This window comes from Pholcus phalangioides, unplaced genomic scaffold, assembly GCF_987345545.1.
Source record: "Pholcus phalangioides strain wild (caught in Gottingen) unplaced genomic scaffold, Ppha-v1.0 ptg000017l_1, whole genome shotgun sequence".
Lineage (NCBI taxonomy): Eukaryota > Metazoa > Arthropoda > Arachnida > Araneae > Pholcidae > Pholcus > Pholcus phalangioides.
Window position 1 is genome coordinate 55,181,828 of NW_028301610.1, and position 21,475 is coordinate 55,203,302.

A 21,475-nucleotide genomic window follows, 5' to 3' on the forward strand; every position below is an offset into this window, starting at 1 on the left:
TCAGGTTTTTAATACAAATACAACGCCACAACAGGCAAATTGCCCAACGAGGTGGCTGACTTACGAACATCATGGATCCCCGAGCCATTTTTTGGAGGCCCTACCTACTACTGCTACACCACACATGCACCCCGCCCACACCCCCCCCCCCCCCGCGGAACCCCCAACGAATCGGTACATGCGGGAACGTGCGTGTACGTGTAATGAAACCTGACGTGAAGCTTTTTTTTTTTCTCTGTAATGCTTGTCATGTGTAGTGCTGCCATCTGCCACCAGTCCCTCTAACCATGAGTGAAGTGTTATGATTGAATGATTTATCGTTGTAGGACTGTTGCTCTCTGTGGCGAGACTTTCCAACGGGGAGATCGGCTCGCATTTGCGCCTTGAAGTTGGGAACCACAGAAAACCAACTTCAGCCGACCACCACTGTGGGGTTCGAACCCGGATCCTCGCATCGCGAGTCCGTCACTATAACCACTCGACCACCACAGCGGCCAAAGTATCACTTTTTGGGGCAGGTCGGAGTCGAACCTGGTTCTTTCTCGGATTGTCCCTATGTATCTCACGCCATGCCTTTACCGATCGCGCTATCGTAGCAGTAACCAATCTATATTGATCTCTTATCAAAAAATTGGGACTACAGTTTAAACCATGTCGGTGAATACGGCCCTTACGTGGCTAGTGGCATATTTCCAGATCATTTAAGCAGCTAACGGCATATGCAAAAGAAAAACCCGACCCGTCCCTGGAGGCATTCAGGATAAATTGTAAATCTGAAGTGAGAGAGGGATCAACCCAGCACAAGAAGCTCAGTGAATTGCTACTCATGATTTAAAGCTAAGGCCAAAATTACACTACAAAAGTTTGATTCGAATGTAACCAATTAAAGTTCTAGTTCGAGAGTTTTTCTCTTTCTCTCTCTCAAGTTTTTCTAGTTCAAGTAAAGTTTTCTACTTCCCAAGTTCACTTGTTCTTTTTTTTGAATGTGTGCTGTGATGAGTGATATTCTCTTACCAAAGCACTTACTCTGGGATTTTGTTCATAAAGGTTGTGGCGTTATTTTTGATGAATAAAATTATTTCTAAACTGTTTTTTTAGTCTGGTATTGTCTTAGGACTTCTTTTTGAACAGATTTCACCCGTACAAAGTTAAAACTAAGGCACTCAAATATGAGGGAATACACAAAAAAAACTATATTATTCAAAGTTAGGGCACCCGCACCTAACTTGGGACAAACACTATTTTATTTTATTTATTTTTAGATACTAAATGTAGACCTAAAATTTTCCTGTTATAAGGAAGCAACAGAATGTGGGTATTTTTTTTTTAATTTTAACGTTGCATTGAGGGGTTGATTTTTTTCAGTGCAAAGTTCAAAATTGTCCCAAGTATGGGCACTTGACTATATCTAAAATGGGTACGTTTATACATGCACATATTTACATATATAAATTTGAAAAAAAGTTTAAGAAAGCGAAAAATTATGCTAAAGAGAGTAGAGTATACAAGTTTAGTTGCAACATAACGTGTACTCAAATATCTCACCTCTAGGTCAGAAGGACTCGTTCCTTTCCGTAAATCTTCGCCGAACGTGGTGGCATGAGGCATCTTATTTATACGGCTTATTTACTTGGTTTCCAACAAGGTTGAACAACAGCGACGGTGACGGCGACGGCGTCTCTCAATGGTTCTCATCATCACCTGTTAAAGGTAATACATATTCACCGTGTGAGCTATATGATTCGGTCACAATAAACAAGTTCTGTTCGCCTGAGATTCCAACGCATCTACAAGACGTGCCAAAAAAAAAACAAAAAACGTTTAGACGCCAGAAGAAACGTCCAGAAAAATGGCAGAAAAAAATTATACAAAATTAACATTTACTTATATTTTTTTCTTCGGCCCACGACGTGAGCCGAGGGCGTAATTACCATCAAGAAAGCCTGCTGTTGTCACGTTCAACGTGCTTGACACATTAATAGTATAGCTACATGAAAACACTAAAGAAAGAGGTGATAACTCGTATTCCATTTTTTTTTTTTTTTATCATGCTATTTTTTATCAATTTAAATTTTATTGAAGTAATTTTTGATTATTTATTCACAAAAAATCTCTAGTATCATGTTGATATAAATGTTTAAATGTAATGGATACTTGGGGAAAATAACCCAAGTTTTGTCAATCCCAACAACACATAATTGCACCATACATTATGAAGACACTGCAACAGCAGCAGCAGGTGCTTTTTGTTGTGTTCTCGGGTGGAAAGGTGAAACGTGAGATGTGCAAAGAAATTGAAACTTGACTAAATTTTTTCCGAATGTAGCTGTCAGAATGGGAATTAGTTGATGAATAGTTTAGGAAATGCCACTTGCAGGACTCCACTGATGAATAATGGGATAGACGTTTCCAGTGATGTAATAATACGATTGAAAAAAACATAGCAGAAAAAAGTTGGCTTGATAGAATACAGCAGTACTGCATTCGATCAGTTTATGTCAACAAGATTCCTCAAATAGACTGCATACCCCTGCAGCGATGGTGGATTTCCTGAAAATAAATAATTCCTTATTTTCCCTCTACAGAAGAAAGGTCATCGTTCGCCTGCATTGGAACCTGTAAAGCTTCCCTTGAAACGATATCGAATCCATTAATACGGAATTTTTTTTTTCACGTTCTTTAATTTTCTGTAACCGTATAAAGATCATGTTTAAAAAAATCTCATAGTTTGCACGGAAGACGTGTAGTACATGCTGTCAAACTCGGTCATAACGACCTCGGTTGTAATGACACCACGGCTATAACGTTAATAGTTGGTAGCATTGGCGTACGCAAAGGGGGGTTTTAGGGTTCTAACCCCCCCCCCCCCGAGCCAAGATGAAAGAAAAGATTTTGCAGGAGAAAAGTAATAAAAAACCCTCAGGAAGGAAAAAAAACCCTGAAAATTCCATTCGAGAAAATTCTGCGTACGCCTATGGTTTGTAATCTGTACTGATACCTATAGAGAATAATGTTAATGAACCCCTTGCTTTTAACGTCGATGAAAAGCAACCACCTCGGATATAACGATAGTTTTTCGTCACTTTTATTTCTGTTTCAATGACATTTTCCAAAAAATCCTTAGGATTATAGCTGATCACATCCAGGGAATTTTGTTTTTTATACCATTTATGCATACATTAAAGAAAAGATTTATTACATGTTTGACACTCCGACTTGCTCATTGATAGGTCCCCATAATGCAAAACATCTCCGTATTTATCCCTTCCCGACTTTTTTCTTATAAAAATGTCCCGTTTTTGTAAAACAAATCTTGATTTTATTCACAATCTTTACTATATATACTCATATCTAATCGAACAATAAATATTCATCTCACATATTTGCCAAGTTTAATTTTTTTCCAGTGAAATAGATTTTAGCAGACTTACTGTAGCGCTGTATTTTCAAAAGGTCCCTTCGCGTTCTCCTAAAGTCATTCTTCCGCTTTTTCGAGGATTAGTTCGTCCTGGGCTGGAGTATGCTGTAAGGTTTTGGAGACCATACCCGCAGAGGGATATGGAATTGGTTGAAGGGGTGCAGAGAAGAGCTACGCGTGTCCTTATTGGCACACGGGGCTTGAGTTATAAAGAGAGACTTCATTTTTTGAATATGTTTACATTGGATGAACGCAGGTATCGAGGAGATATGATCGAAGTGTTCAAAATTTTCAATGGGATGGATAGGATGAACCATGAACTTTTAGTACACCGCCAATCGACTGCTTTTACAAGGGGACACCAGTTTCGATTGGTGAGGGACAATGCAAGGTTATGGTGTCGCAGGGAATTTTTCTCTAATAGGGTTGTTAACAAATGGAATAGCTTACCCCTGGAGGTAGTAAATTGTAACACAATTGACACGTTTGAAAAGAAATACGATAAACATGTTGGGGTAAATCGGTGATTAATTATGCTATCTAATTCCTCTTATTTTTCTCGATCAAATTGGTTATACTAATCCTGTGATTCTCAAACTCCTTCAACCCTCGGCTTCTTTGCACAGTCATTGTTTATTTACGGCTTCTCATAACGATCTAGGGAGGAGGCCTCTTCAAAGAATGGGTTTTCTCGAAGGCACCTCTTCCTCGCGACGTCCCTAGGAGTATTGAGATTACTCTGATTATATTTTTCGTCAAAAAAGGTCTTCAAAACATCAACCTCGGTTGTAACGACACCTCGGTTACAACGACAAAATTTTGTGTAATCTTCGATGTCATTGTAACCGAATTCGACTGTACGTAAATAAATATCGCACACAATATCATGATGAAAAATTCAACAATATTCTAATACTTGTATAATAAATTTGAAAATACGTTGCATATTATGTAAATGATAAGAAATATAAGGAATTCACCTCGAGATAATTACGTCAGATAACTGTAGATAACCGGTCAGTGTGATCAAGTTTCGTCCGTCCGTCATTGTCGAGTGGTTCTTATAAATCATCTTCAGAAAACTTGTAATCAGGTCATCTTGGAATACAGTAGCTTTTCTGAATTCTAAATGATGATTTTCGATTGAAAACCTGATGCCAACGTTGTCGCGGAACACATACATACACACAGTTAACATGAATGGTCAGCATAATTTCAGGAGTATTCAATAATTTCGATCCACTTCCGCAATAGTGAAATACTTATTCGTTACATTTATGCATGATAACATTCGTATAATCATCTCTTTTGCCCTGCGTTCTTCTAATAACCTCAATAACACGATTCTCGTCCATCGCAAATATTTCCAACTTTTTCATTAACCTCTCGAACTCACTTTCATATACTCTTGTCCGTTGAAGCCAACTGTCCATCTCTCATGTTAAAAAAGATTATATCAATGTCAATACCGTTATCTATTCTTCTGTATTATTTACATAAATTGATATTTTACGAGGTTATACGAGTATGTTATCATACAAGTTATTATTTAAGGCTGCCATCAATTCATGACCAGAAATATAAAGATTGCATATACATAACTCAACAGAATGAGGAAAAATTGTTGTAAGAACGGTTGTTCGGATATCATATTGTTAAGATTGTGCCTGGAGGATAGAAACCTATTTCTATTTTCAACAAGATATTTATTTATATATGTATATAAAGTAATATTTGATTCGTTGTTTTTTGTTTTTCCCGTTGCTGCTAGGCTCCAGGCAAATATCCATCCAGTGGAAATGTCACCCATTATAAACGCTTCGGTAATTTTCCAAGCGTTTCGTTGGATTTCGCATTTCTTATAACATTATATGATATTGATAGTAGGCCCTATATTATTACTATAATCATAATACACTCAAAGAAATTATACATTCAAAGTTTCCGCTTTGATGTTATTCATTCATAATACATATGTTTCGGTTTCCGTTCTCGAAGAACGGGCCATAAAAATCAAAATAAAGTTTAACAATAAAATTTTGGTATTTCCTCATGAAATTTCGGTAGTGATTGATCAAATAAGGAATCGTATTTGTAAATGACTGATGATCTCTGAATACTGCTGGACATTCGTTTTCTTTCTCTTTACTAGGCATGCAAATTACAGTAATTTTAGTGAGGAAAATGACACGAATTGACTTCCTACTCTTACCGTCCTATCTTTTGGACAATAAATCTGTCGCCATCATGTTCTAGGATGACGATTTGGTATTTTCAAAAGATGGTAAATTAGACTCACCTTTGCCATCTTTTGATAGGTAAGTGGGGTTTCTTCATTGTTTTATAGAAACCAAGATGAGTGAGGGGAAAATAGAACTGCTGTTGGCAGTGGAAAATTTCCAAAAGAGGGAGAGAAGTTATTGATGCCATTGAGATATAGTTCGTAGCAGACAAAAGACGTCGAAAGTAAAAAAAGAGGTAGCGGAAATTGAGAGGGAGCTAATACAGACAGAATAAAAACTTTATTGAAGCGTATCTGTGTGAAACATGGTCATCGAACGTATGACCCTTGATGACCTTCTGCCCACTTTATAGATTATTACTTCTTTTTTTTTTGTTTTATGCTGCAAAAAAAAGAGAAGTGAAACGCGCTGATGAAGTGCAGTGCGTGTCAATCCAAAAAAAAAAAATTCGGAACAGAAGATTTCTCACAACAAAAGTTTTCTTCTTGTTCTTTCTCTTAAAGTTTGAAAGACATCAGCTTTGTTGTCACCATAGCCTGTGAGAGCAAGCCCGACGAAAAACTTCCTCGAAGAGACTTGGATTGCCCCTCACACACGTTTGTGTAGTATGTACTTTAGAGAAGTCAATTGAGTGGGAAAAGTCCCACTCTCCCATAAAAATAATAGCAACCTGCACGGAATATGATGATCGTGATTAGTCTAAACCAGTAATTCCCATCATAGAGGCATGTTTTGGGTGTCGTGATATCGACCAAAGATACTGCGAAATATTTGAAATTCTAATCTTATTCCGGAGGCTATCGAGCACGTAAAAAGTTTGAGAATCTCCGTAAAGAAGTATCAAAATGTTTGTGCTATTGGTGGCTTATGTCTGGCGTAGTGACTCCAAGGAGAAATTATACGTTCTACTTTCTCAGTCACATAAAAAAATTAATAAGCGCGAGATGAACATGATAGTTTTTCCGTCGGGAGCTGGAGCTCAGATGGATGATAATGTCACACGTGAACTTCCGGTCCTTGCGAAAGCTTAGTATAGCAGATATACGATAGCACATGGGTTTCTAACTGGTGTTCCGCAAAACCCTGGGGTTCCGTGACAGCTTTTTTTGGGATTCCGCATGATCAAACGCCACGGAACTCTCAAAAATCATGGAACCCGGAGAGCTTTCAAAGAAGAAAGCTTTCTTGTTAATGATACTCGCAAAGCTGTTCTTTATTTTGAATTTAAAAAAAATCCAGACCACTCTCTTGGATGACTAAACAACATAGAAACAGTGGCATTACATTTTTCACATTGAATTTCCGAACCAGAAGAATTTCATGAACTTCATTTTCCGTTTCATCACGAAATTATAAGTTGTAAAAACGATTTTTTTTGGAAAATTTTTATACAAATACAAATATAAGGCCACAACAGGCAAAATGTTCAACGAGGTGGCTGAGAAAAAGATGCCCATAACATATATGGATGTCATATATTTCAATAATATGATGTTACATTATCAATACAGCAATTTGCGATTAAAAATGCAATCATAAAAACTAAAGACTATATACACATGATAAAGTATACAATGCCCACATAAAAATATTTATGGTTGTCTTATCTAAGAATGGATAGCTTCTCGATTTACCCCAATATGTTTATAGTATTTTTTTTTTAAACGTGTCAATTGGGTTAGAATTTACTACCCCGGGGGTAAGTTATTCCATTTATTACAACCCTATTAGAGAAAAATTCCCTGCGACACCCCAACCTAGAATTGTCCCTCACCAGTCGATACTGGTGTCCCCTTGTCAAAGCAGTCGATTGACGGCGTATTAATAATCCATGGTCCAAATCCCGTTGAAAATTTTGAACACTTCGATCATATCCCCCGACACCCGCGTTCTTCCAATGTAAACATCTTCAAAAAATGACGCCTCTCTTCTCAACTCATGCCCCGAGTGCCAACAAGAGCACGCGTAGTTCTTCTCTGCACCCCTTCAATCAAGTCTATGTCGCTCTGTAGGTATGATCTCCAGTCCAGGACGAACTAATTCTCGGAAAAGCGGAAGAATGAGTTTAGGAAAACACGAAGAAATCTTTTATCCACTAGAAGTGAGGGTTCTTGAATTGCAGAATTTACATGCACTGGCCTGGGCGCGGCACGGGACCTCATTTAAGATGTAGCACAATGATTTGTGACAATAAATATGTGAATTAAGAGGTGGTGCCTAAGCCCACTTTTATTTTTCCCTGAGGCTATTATTCTGCTGAGATGGCAGTAGAGGCATACTTTTTTGGATAAATATTCAAAAATGTGTTTGCGTTTCATAGAGCAGCCTCATTATTACAAAGGGTTCCGCTAAACAGCCTTTTAACTAACAAAGGTTCCGTGAGAAGTTTTGGGTTGGAAATCCCTGCAGCATTCCATGTCTCCTTCGTAAGGTAAATCCAGCTTCAGAGTTCCTGCTGATTTATACCATCATGGGCAGTATTTATTATTATTTATTAGTATTTATTTTTATTTTTATTTACTTTCACAGTTTTTTTGTACCATTTTGATATTTTTAGTCATGTAAATTCTTCGGGAGCTAGAGCTCACCTGGAGAGTCCTGGTTTTTAGGAATATAAATCCTTTGGCAGTTGAAACTCAAATAGATTATCCTGGTACAAAAGTTTTATAGTTTTCGTGGAGCCATTGTAGCATTTTCCATGGTCATATAAATCCTTCCGAAGCTGCTCGAATGATTTGATACGGACACACACATGGCCCTTCGGTCCCTGCGAAATAGGCTCTGTCTCGTGATTTTCTCGTGATTCAGTACTGTATGTAGTGAATACATACATGCAGTACTGATGTACTCAGTAAACTGAGCTTCTTTCAAATGACCAAAGTATCCTTGGGTTGCACCCAAGTGGTATCACAGTCGAGGCTGTACATGCCTGCAAGTCATCTCGGTATATACATGGCTTTCTTCTTAATTAATATTCCACAGCAAACATTAACGAACCGAACTATTCAATCTATGTTGGTTCAGAGATGATAACTTTTATCATATCGTATGGGCTATTATAGATAACTACGAATTCTATACACCACACGCACCTGAAAAGGTTCCCGAGGTGCCAAAGGCTGCTTCTCCTGTCATCAAGTTATAACCGGCTTGTCAGTTTATATTCACTTCCCTGATAACCACTCTATCCACTTCTATTGTTTCACTTCTACTTTTACTCCGAAATAGGATAATTATGACAATAATAGGGAAAAATACCATATTTTACACTGTTGATAGCTGTCACACAACATTGCATGCAGAGTAATGGAAATGACTCGGCGTATAATTGAGCAATTAGAAGGACATAACAATTCGAACCTCATCTCGAAAATAAGAATGGCCGCGTTATACTCTCTTATTACAATGAAGAAAGTAGTCACAATGTTCGGTTTTTAATTAAAGATCTCAACGGGACACTGACCTATGCTTAGGTTTACAAGCGGATAGAATCTATGTATATGATACATAGTTTCCAACTGGTTTTCCAATTCACGGATAATGAATTTGTCTGGAATATAGGTGTTATGAAATGTCAGAATGTGTGCTATATGTATGGATTTAACTTTCATTAGAATGAATTATTTATATTTAAGTTTCTAAATTATGGTTTATCAAATGTTATTATAAAGTGTTATTTCACCTGAATATGAATAATGCTGAAATAAAAAATGTCTGCACAGACAGGAAATGAAGTCTCTTATACAGACAAGCACAACACTCTTTTTAAATCTGAGTTGTTCACAAAAATTACACGTAATCTCGTGTGACAGTAATCTCTGGACAAATGACAAGGAATCGCTCTGGTGTGAATTTCAAACACCCATTCAAATAAATACATGATTTAAAAAGGCAATGAATGCACGGATTAAACACAGTTAAGAATCCGGATCCCTGGAGCAATACTTGTTGTTTTGCCGTGGATACAAAAACTAAAAAAATCCTTATCATAGGATTTTGTATAGTTTTTGTATAGTTTTGTACAGTTTTTGTATAGTTTTGTATAGTTTTTGTATAGTTTTGTATAGTTTTTGTATAGTTTTGTATAGTTTTTGTATAGTTTTGTATAGTTTTTGTATAGTTTTGTATAGTTTTTGTATAGTTTTTGTTTAGTTTTATAGGATCCACGGCTTCTAGAAACATAGCTAGTGTTCCTATGTAGAATAGAAAGAAACTGAACTAACGAAGATCATGCAAAGAATTCTGTCTTTTTACTGTTATATTTGTCAATAAGAAAGAAATAAAATCATGCATTGAACTCGGCTTAAATTCTAAGAATTTTTTGGAAAAACTCTACAAAAGTAAAAAAGTACTGAAAAATCTGTTGTGGTCACGGTTATTTCAATTTAGTTGAAGTGGAAGTCGAGGTTAGTTAACATTATTCTGTATAGCGGTGGTTCTCAAACTTTTGTCACCCGCGGAACCCTTACCCGATTCATGATTCATCTGTGACTCCCCAGAATAGTTTATCAGATATTTTCCTTTATAAAAGAACCACTTCAAAGCATAAATAGGCACACAAATCAATATTCCCCAGCTCGCCACGAAGCCCCTAACAAAGGCAACGCCCCTAGGAGTCGCGACGCACATTTTGAGAAACACTGCTGTATAGGAATCAGCTATCGGGATTATTAACTTATTGACGTTATAACTGAGTTTGACTGTAAAAGAATGAAATAAACAAGTAGTAACTTGCCAAATGGCGAGTAGTTTCTCAATGATACACATATCCATTCAGCAAGCCGTTTTCCACTCGTTAACTGATAAGATTTTTGGCCCACCAATAAAGTGAAAAAATGTTAACTCATGGGGCTATGACCGTTTCTGTTTTTCTGTAAATGATTATGAATCCCCACATCACCATTGAATACCCTTTCTCCAAAATAGCCAAACAATTTAAATTTCTTATAAAATGACCTTCCACATTCATTCAGTATAACCTTAGTTTTTATTCCCTAATTAGTTCGTCACGAACAAAAACCATGGGTACACAAACTTCGGCCCACCGTACTAGTCTGAGCCATTTGAAATATTATACGTCCCGAAAATCATTATGGAAAATATATAAATATGTTAATATTGTTTTTAAAATATATAAATATATGTTATGATATAAAGTGACAGCTCGATTTAACCAACAAGTCCTATGGTCTCGAACACTGGCCAGTGGAGTAGCCAGAAATTTCGTTCGGGGGAACCACTTTCATTTCGTGGGGAGACCAAAGTGATAGAACAATAGATTTGGCCATCTTTTTCCATTTTTTCGGTCATTTTCTCACATTTCAGGGGGAACCAGACCCCCCCCCCCCCCACGCTACGTCCTTGACACTGGCGTTTCTTTGAACGTCTTTGTCATTTACGAACCTTAAATTTTAGGAACAGCAGTAGTTGTCGAAGTCCGCTCGGGTTGGTAAAATGAGCGTCGACGATACGAAAAATAGAATTTAATTTCACATTCTATATAGAACGTGAAATTAAATGCAATATTTGAACATGAAATAGAACAGGAAAAACTTCGAATATTCATTAATGACACAGAAAAATCTCTGCACAATCTAAGTAGATATGTTTGGATTGATTTAATCGACGTTTTTCAATTTCATATTCAATTTTATGTTTGGTCTCCGAAGGAGTAATTTGACTCTTCTACCGCCCACAAAAGTATTTCTGAGCGAAAATGGCTCTCTAGCAGAAAAGTGTGTGAGCCCATGAATTCGAATAAACATACAAAAACAATTTACAACAAATGCCATAATTCTCGGAATACGCGGATGTCACTTGTTTATTATTTCGAAAAAATATATAAAAAAAAAGCCTGTGAGGGCATTGATAATTAATACCAAACATGAAATCGTCCAGACTATTGAGTCCAGATAACTTAATAAATATTTCACTTTGTGAAACAAAAGGAGAAGGATATCATGAGGAATTTCCAGTATTCCGAGAAAATATGGTAAATATTACGACGCATATACAAGTGCCATAACAATAACAATACGGTGATGTACGAAATCGTTGCCCAACAATAAAACATCAAACACGGAAGCAAAAAAAATTCAGTGTTTAAAATCGGAAAATGAATTTTTAATAATTGAAAGAAAACGTACCTCACGTGTTGTGTCTCAAATACCAGTACTCGGTAACTGTGTCTCCCAAGCGAGTCCTGCACAAGACGCGAATGCTTTCTGACGTTCAGCAACAGACTGATGAGTCTGTAGGTATCGGTCGAAAGAAAAAAAAAAAGTTATAAAATAAGGTACGTATATAATAATAAGGGTGGGAAAAGAAAAGGAAGGAAGCTCAGCTGTTCACCGGAAGCTTCACACAATGGCCAAGGGGAGAAAGAGTATGAGTTGCAAGTACTACACCGAGAGAAGAATTCCTCTACACTGAGAGAAGACCTTCAGGTGCATGCAATACAAGTCGAATAGAAAAAAAAATAATAATAGAAAGGAACGGTGTTGCGTCGAGCCGGTTCTTTGACGTCGTCGTTTATGACATCAGCAGGGTCCAAACCTTGTCTCTCCTCTTTTAACTTATATTATATCGTACAGTATACATCAAACAACGAGGATGGAGAATGTGTGTGTGTGTGTGTGTGTGTGTGCAACAAACAATAACAGATAAAAACCCTTCACCTATGCTGCAGGTTTTTACAAGTAAATAAAACAGCTGAAAGTGTGGTTGTTGGTGATGATATCAAGCGTGACTTTTTTCTTTTTTTTTAATATTATCGAACAGTTTACGTGCGAATTGAACTACAACAATAAGGAGAAAAATTACTATGACAATAAAGAAACATTCACGTATCTTTTAACGTGCGTGCACGCAACAGAAGTATGCAGCTTTCCCCTTAAATGCTGTATGTACTGGTCCATGTAATGTTTTTTCTGTGGGAAAATTCCACAAGTGTCACTCGTGAGATGTACTGATGTTTAAAACTAAAACTTTCTGGTTTTCTTTATTATTTTTTGATTTCCTAAAAAATACTGTACCAACTGACGGTCGTTTCAAATGCAAATTTCGATTATTTGTGACAAAAAGAAAAAATTGTATTGAGAAAGAATCTTTACAATCAGGGCCGGATTAAGACGTTTGGAGGCCCAAAGCACTTGAATGGTTTTGGTGCGCCCACTCCCCCCCCCCCCCCACTAAAATTTGAAATTCCCTTCAAATATATTTTGCTCGATGTTGAATTTATATCTATAAATGAAAAAAGCAAACAATAAATGAAATTCCATATTTCAGAAGTAATCTAAGGTTCTAAGGCAAAAATATGATGTGAATATTTCTAAGCAGGGCATCGAAAGCGCCCCCCCCCCCTTCCCCATTTTTTTATACTTTCGAAGTCTGATAATATCTCTTGGATATTTTTTTGGAATGCCTTTGAAAGTTTCCTTTCGTATTTTCCTAAGGGGCCATTTAAGTATTACGTAAGCAGATTTTCAACCATTTTTGACCCCCTTCCCCCCCCCCCCCTTGTCAGCAAAACACTGACCCCCCTCCCCGTCAGCAAAACTTCGTCAGCAGCTTAGAATATTTCATATCTACAAAAAAGGGGGGTTGATGACGTAAGCAACCTTCAAACACCCCTCCCCCTTGTCATCAAAAGTCAGCAAATCCGGAACCCCCTCTCCCCCTTCCTCGATGCTGACGTAATACTTGAATGACCCCTAAAAGACAGACCTTAGATTTTTGAATTTTTTTTAAAGATATTTTTAGCCATCGACTGCTCGTTAGAGAAGATTTCATGAACCGGCTTCAAAAGCAACTGCTGAATCTTATGGCCGTATTCACTGAGTCGCTGTCAAATGGCCAGTCGACTACAGTCGATCCCGCTTAGTACGACTAATTTTTGAGAATTTAACTTTTTTCCCTATATTGATAATGTTAACTTTTCCCGCTTACAACGTCTGAATTTTTTGCTATTCCCGCTTACAACGTTCCAAAAATTCACATCGGGCTTTTTCCTCTCTTGAAAACAGCTTACTTTTTCGCCTTTTTCACAGGTAAAGAAACGAAAATGGTGGTTATTTGTGTGCTAGCGATTAACTATTATGTGAAAACTAGAGGTGGGATTCTCTTTTATGGCTCTTCGGAAGCCAGTTATTGTTTTGGCGAAAAAAAAATCGACTGAAAGTACGTTTCTTTCTTTTTTTCAAGGGTTAGGCATAAATAATTTTAATAATTTTTTTTATTTTTCTCTCACTTTGTCCAACAATAGTGTGCAGAGCATAAACTGCCCTTACCACTGTTCACATACACCAGGATGATCGAAGTTATGCCACTGAATAGGGAAACTAACAGATAAGAACAAGGGAAAAGTTCTCAAAAGAGGTTAATTTTTTTTTCCTCTGCGGTCTCATTCAAATTTGCCCCATTACATCGATTCCAAAAAAAATGACTTTTTCCAAAACACGAATCTTCTCATAGTGGTGTTATAGCCCAGTGGTTCTCAACCGGGGGCCATATGGCCCCCTAGTGGCACTGGGATATTTCAAGGGGGCCACGGAAGAAAATGGAGAAAGGGACCATGGCAGGTGATTTGGAGGGCTGCAGAGAGCTGAGAAGAAAAATTAAGGTGACTATACACTTGCAGAATCCAACAAAACCCCCCATAAAATCAGGGCCGTCTTAGTGCATGGATCCACCCGGGCCTCGCTGCCTACATTTTACAGCAAGTTCCCTAGGATGGGGTTTTTCGCAGGCTCTTGGCTAGATTTTTCACAGACCCCTCCCCCCATATTAAAATTATAGAGTGAAAAAACAAAAAACGATGAAAACCATATCAGGCCCGGGCTGCAGCTCTGTCAGTCCCACTGTTGTGAGAGGTCATGTCAGGGGGTCTCATGTCCATAAGTGGCCCCACCCCTCATGATATTTCGTATAGTATAATAAATTTTGAAAAAAGTAGGAAATATGTAAGCTGTTTATTTCTGGCTAAGTATGGGACTACCATAGCATCATTTTGCCTAGGGGACCCATGATGTTGAGACGGTCCTGAATAGAACTTGGATTAGCGGGGAGCTCAATAAATTCTAGGCCAGTGGTCTGGAGGCCAATCTTATTTGCAAAGTTTTCATTCAGTATAAAATCACTGAAAAAATCAATTCAATACGTATAAAGGATCTTGCTTCTAGATGAGGGTCGAAGACTCTGGGTAAGACAGGGGAGCCACGAGGAAAAAAATATGCTTCAAAGGGGGCCATGGGAAAAAAAAGGTTAAGAAACGCTGTATAGACGACTGCATATAACAAAGGAATGAAACGGCGGGTCTTCTCATCCAACTCCGAATCTATTGATACAAAATGAAGCCGGAAAAGAGTGAGATAAACACAAAACAAACAACTTGACAGATTTCAGACACCAGCATCAAGTAGCATTTGAAGGTAGATTTTTCAGATAAGAAAAATTGGATTTCTCATCCGTACTTCTTGGAATTTAATTCTTAATAGAACAGAGAGAGAGAGAGAGCTTATACCAGCGGTTCTCAACCTTTTTTGACTCGCGGAGCCATCTTTAGTAAAAAAATTCTATGGCGGAGTCCCGTATAGGCCCATTTTCTAATTATCTCTCAAAGTTACTGATTTATTTTTACTATTTAAAAATATTTATAATAATTTTTTTTTTATTTTACTGGTTTTTTTTATTTTCCTCGAGCGGCCGCGGAGCCCCCGGAGAGTGCACAAGGAGCCCCAAGGGCTCCGCGGAGCACCGGTTGAGAACCGCTTTCTTATACGATGCTTTCATGACTTTTGAAATTTCGAAAAATGAAGCAGTAACATCGTGAAATTTTGCCGAGCACAGTTCGAGTCAGAATGTCTTAGAGCAAGTTAAAAAAGAAAAGCTCTAAGTGTAAGGGATTAAATAAAAATTCTCAAATATTTGTAGATGATAACCCTTTGCTTTCGATAGTTACAACAGCGAAAAAATTCAATTTACCTCCCGACAGACCAGTCACGACCCAGACTCTGTCCCTCCAGGGATATAAGCCTTTTACCCTTGCGGGTTGGGTCGCGCTGGGGAGACAATTTACCTCCCAGCACGTTAAACACCATTCCTAGGTTTAAAGATGCATTGTACATCAATATCAAAATGTAAGATTTCTTTTTTCTATTTTTTGTTTTTTTCCTACAAACTACATCCCGTATAATGCACGTTAATATTTAATGGAATAACAAATACATAATTTCTTCCTATTAAATCTCTATATGTGCCGCAATGTGTTTGCTAATAAATTAAAAAAAAAAGCTGCATAAAAAAGCTATGGTCGGTGAAAAACTGTCTTACAATTTTTAGACATTTTCCACTTATAACGTTATTTAGTTGCGGTTTTTGAAAAACATTATAAGCGGGATCGATGTGTATTAGCATGGCCGATATTACTCAAAGGTACCTTATGTTTGATGAAACTACAGTCATTGTGGGTTTTTTACATTTTCAAATTATAATATATATCAGTTGTCATTTCTTTTATTTCTGCGGTGGATCGAACTAAGGCATAGATTACGCTATAAAAGTTTGATAAAAGATATTTTGCAAAACTTGAAAAGAACAACGAATAAGCCTATTGGTTGCGTTTTTCAAGTTTCATATAAGAACTTTTCTTTAAAACTTTCATAGAGTAATGCCAGCCTAAGGGGCGTCTTTATACCTGTATTCTAGGGCAGCGGTTCTCAACGTTTCTCGAGTACTCACGGAGCCCTTTTCAGTATTTTGTGTCTATGGCGGATCCCCGAGGCCTTTCTTTTAATCAGTCCAATTTACTGATACATTTTATGGTCCTCGAGTGGCCACGGAGTATGGAGGGGCCATTGCCCCCCCCCCCCAGCGTCAAAGGTGAAGTCGACTGATCTAATGTATATGTGTATATATGAATTGACATCATCATCCTAATTGTGCTTTCCCCCCAGCAATAATGACCGTACCCCCTCCCCAGACTTCCAAGTCTATCACCGCCTATGCAGTTGATCCGTTGGATGAATGAAATCAAATTATTTTTCAATATTTATTCTTCAGAATTGTTTCATAATGAGATTTCAACATACCCACATGGTTTTTAGCTTTGAATCTTGCCCGCAAGTTAGGACGGAATGCCTATCTTACGCGCCATAATGGTCCTGGTCCTCAACATCCTGGAGCAGCGCCCCCAGGCTGGGAACTTCTGACCCCCCCCCCCCCCCCCGTCAGACTTTCCGTGGACCGTTCTATAGTTAATTTATAGAGTGAAAGCAAAAAATGATGATCATTTGATCATTTTTGCCGCACCACGGTCATTTTCTGCACAGGAGGGCTAATTGGACCGGGATCTACAATTTATTGCCGATTCCGAACGGCAGGCTTGTTTTTTATACTCATGGAGAGGTTGGTGCGCTAACCCCTCGATGGGGGGACTCCATGCGGTAGCAAGTTTTTGCTGCGGTCATGTCGCCGTTTTTGTTGTACCCCTGTGTCAGGAAAGTTTTCTGACAAGGACGAACCGGGTATAGAACTCGCGACACCTCTGAACATCCTTTGGTACTTTAGGCGAGTATCTTATCGACATGGGCTACCGCGCCCAAAAAATGATGAGAATTGTCCTGGGCCCCAGGTCTACAGCCCCGCCCTTGTGGGAGCCATGGTAATGATGCAGAGTGGGTAACCAAACTCAGGGTCAATATTACCATACGCGGGGGCCCAGTGCAAGAATATTTTTCGGCTTACTTTTGTAGGAAGAATAATTTTAATGGAGATTTGTTATATAATGGACCTATATATTATTTTGAAAAAGGCCGCAACAGACCAAATGCCCAACGTAGTGGTTGAAAAAAGATGGCCATAAAAAATATTGATGTCGAATAAGATCGAAACCAAGACCGTAGCGAGAGGAGGGGACTTGGGTCTGGCCCCCCCCCCCCCCGCAATGTGAGAAAATTACTGGAAAAAGGGGGAAAAGTTGGCCAAATAGTTCGACCATTTTGGTCGAACGAAATTTCTGGCTACGGGCCTGATCTACACTACATCATAAATGCAGCAACCTAATAAGAGTAATATAAAAATTAATAATATGATGAAATATAAACATACTGCCCATAAAAAATTATGGTTGTCTCATCTAAGTATGTGGATAGCTTCTCGATTTATCCAGAATATGTTTATCGTATTTCTTTTTCAACCTGTCAATTGTGTTAGAATTCTGGACCCCCGGAGGTAAGCTATTCCATTTATCCACAACTCTATTAGAGAAAAACTCCCTGCGACACCACAACCTAGAATCGTCCCTTACCATCAATATCTTATCCCCTTACATATATAAAACCCATCAGGTACGAAAACATTTCATGTGTCACAGACATCTCAATTTTCTACCGAAACAATTCTTCTGTAGGAAATCAGCAGAAAAAAATGCAGTGTATGGGAAGAACAAAACGTAGAACGGTACAACGTCTGATGTAAGCCAATTTGTCGGGTAGTATGCCTCTGGTGAGGGACTACTAGCGAGAGGTCACAGTTCGATGTATGCTGTTTAACTTTTCCAAGTTAAAGTTTAGAAAGACATTGTCTGGTGAATTCAAGTTCAGAGCAAGAAGGTTTACGAGAGCATTTCATGTTGCACGAAGACGTGGCATATGTCAAATAATAAATATCGAGTTTTCTCGTTAGTAACATCACCAATGACAAATTCGTCAAAGAATGCAAAATCCCCTATAAAAGACAAAATTAGATAGATACAGAAGCTTTGTTTATTGAAACATTCCCATGCCATAGACAAACCGGGCCTCCTGCGTGAGATCCAGAAACCCAAACCAGTAGACCACGTGGGAGGAAGAATTGCGTTGGTAATGAATATTCAGCTTTTTCGTTGGTAACGTCACCAATGAGGATTTGGGCAAAGAAAGTAAAGCCCATGCGAAAAAGACAATTTAGATTAAGAAAGAAGCTTTTTTCATTGCAATATTCCTTGCATATACAGGGCGAATAAGATCTATCCTGCCAAACGAAAGGGGGTGATAGAAGAGTCCAAGTGGATCATGAAACAACCTACCAACCCTGTCCGATACCGAACCCTTTTCGCGTTATGGTGGATAATCGATTTAAAAAAAAAAAAAAAGCTTGAAGTCTGAAAAAACCCGGATTTATGAAGTTTCTGAAAGACCTATAATAACCTATCACTAAGCACATATTTGGAAAGCGCTGAGAAAACTCTATACGGCCATACCAATTTAATTGAAATACCTGGATTTAATGGCGAGTTAAGATGCTGAAAGTTTGGCAAAGTTCAAAATCGAATTGTCACCAAAATTTTTAATCACCAATTCTGCAAACATCTTTTCAGCTCTCATTTTCAAAAAGGTCTTCTCATTTTCAAAAAGGTCTCTTCGCGTTCTCCTAAAGTCATTCTTCCGCTTTTTCGAGGCTTAGTTCGTCCTGGACTGGAATATGCTGTAAGGTTTTGGAGACCATACCTACAGAGGGACTACAGAGAGAGTTGAAGGGGTACAGAGAAGAGCTACGCGTGTCCTTATTGGCACACGGGGCTTGAGTTATGAAGAGAGACTTCATTTTTTGAATATGTTTACATTGGATGAACGCAGGTGTCGAGGAGATATGATCGAAGTGTTCAAAATTTTCAATGGGATGGATAGAATGGACCATGAACTTTTAGTACACCGCCAATCGACTGCTTTTACAAGGGGACACCAGTATCGTTTGGTGAGGGACAATGCAAGGCTATGGTGTCGCAGGGAATTTTTCTCTAATAGGGTTGTTAATAAATGGAACAGCTTACCCCCGGAGGTAGTAAATTGTAACACAATTGACACGTTTAAAAAGAAATACGATAAACATGTTGGGGTAAATCGAGCAACTATCCATACTTAAAATAAGACAACCATAAGTATTCTTTATGGACATTGTATAATATTTTATCATGTGTATATATTGTTTATAATTTTTGTTAATTGCATTTTTAATTGGGTTGCTGTATTTTTGAAATATATGACATCCATATTTTTATGGGCATCTTTTTCTCAGCCACCTCGTTGGGCATTTTGCCTGTTGTGGCGTTGTATTTGTATTTGTATTTGTATAACTTATTTGTAAATAATATTTTTGTTTTTTGTGAAACCAAAGGGATGGTGAAAAGAAATAAAGATAATGCTGAGGTAAAGAGAAAAAAATCGCCAGAAGGAGAAACGAGCTCGAATGTATTTCTTCCATCTACCTCATGGACGAGGGAGTATCTTTCCCCTGCACCTAAAGTGGTTAATAAATTGTGAGAAAAATTTTAATTACCGATTAAGTAAAAAATTAAAATTTACTTGAGTTTCGTTGAAAGAACGAGAAAAACTAGATATTTTTGAAAAAGTTCGGATGACCAAAATTACGGGAAAATATGCCGGGAAATATGGATCATATGGTCACCCCGGGTTTACGGGATCGTTTTAACCTTTTCTTTACTGGGATAGAAATATTCACTGCGAATTATGAGTCTCTTCATATCGGTTTAAATTTATTATGGTTGTTTACCCATCGCCGTTGAAATTCGTAGAATATAAAAAGCCAAATCTCCACCAGACTGGATAGATGTTATTCTATCCTCGGTCATACATGCAGGGCCGGATTTAGGCAGGTGCGAGGAGTGTGGCCGAAATCGGGCCGCTAAATTTTTGGGGCCGCAAAAGAGTTAAAAGATGTTTTGATTACATTTTGACTTTAACTTCCTAATAAAGCAATAGCTTAAAATGCAGTCCAAGATAGAGAAGGTTGAGGGCCTGGGTAGACAATTGGTTTTTCAGCCCTGAAAGAACTAAAAATTTAAGCACCTGAACTGAGTGCGCACTGACAATTTTTTCACTGGACAGCGGACACTTTGTCCATATTTATTACCGGATGACTTTTTTTATCACCATAAAGTAGTAGTGGCTTTAACAGTCGTTCTCAGGCGCCCATGTGAACCTGGTGGGCACCAGAGTACCCATAGACACCCTCGGGTATTGGGATTTTTTTTTTTTTTGCACCGGGCCACAAAATACTTGAGCCCGTCTCCCTGCATACATGATCTATTCTATTAATACTGTATGAAGAAGACGGTCCGAAAACAGCTCTGTAAGAAAAATCACAGCATCCATCTTGAGAATACCATTTTATGTTTAGCAACAGCTAATGCAGAAACACTGGATGGGGGAGGGTGTTCAGGGCCGTCTTAACAGTTTCGTGGGTTATATATAAGCGGTACTATATATAAGCGAATAATTTGCGTATGTACTTTCCATAACCACATAGCGGTAGATTTCTTTGTCATGTTGTTTTTCTCCATGCACCTGAAGCCCCCAGGCGTTGAGAGATGGCCTTGGAGTCACCTCTCTCGTTCATAAATAAACAAAATGGGTGAAACAACACTTATATAATGCTTGATTCTTGATATCCTCCTCGTTAACCCTTTCCACGGTTTTATAGATGTCAGGAATCCGCATTATAACGGGCGGGAAATTTCGGTTCCGACATTTCGCCCTCGACGTTTCCGTCCAATATTCCGTCCCCAGGACATTTCGCCCCAGTTGCGAATCTAGAGGAGGGCGATGGGTGAGCAATTGGGACGAAATTGGACGGTTTTTATATAAAAGAAACCAAGCGCCATTTTCAACATTTCTGAGGTATACCGACATCTGAATTATTCAATGAGGTGGGATTTTTTATCTAAATAGAACCAAGTGACATATAGGCTGTGATGTCGTCTGTGGTCTGTGTGCACTTGAACCACCTGCCAAACTGAAGAGATAACTGAATCGAAGAT

At 38.2% G+C, this 21,475-nt stretch overlaps 1 protein-coding gene across 1 annotated transcript in view; it reads right to left on the reverse strand.

Annotated features, from left to right (window-relative positions):
* The window catches only part of LOC149074130 (uncharacterized), a 35,294-nt gene extending 23,202 nt beyond the window's left edge, over positions 1–12,092 (reverse strand). The window contains exons 1-2 of the mRNA XM_089246406.1: positions 11,808–12,092; positions 1,546–1,701 (exon numbers count right to left, since the gene is read on the reverse strand). Of these exons, the coding sequence (XP_089102532.1) occupies positions 1,546–1,608 (63 nt within the window). The 5' untranslated portion in view covers positions 1,609–1,701; positions 11,808–12,092. The remainder of the gene's footprint in view (positions 1–1,545; positions 1,702–11,807) is intronic.
* Between the last annotated feature and the right edge of the window lie 9,383 nt (positions 12,093–21,475).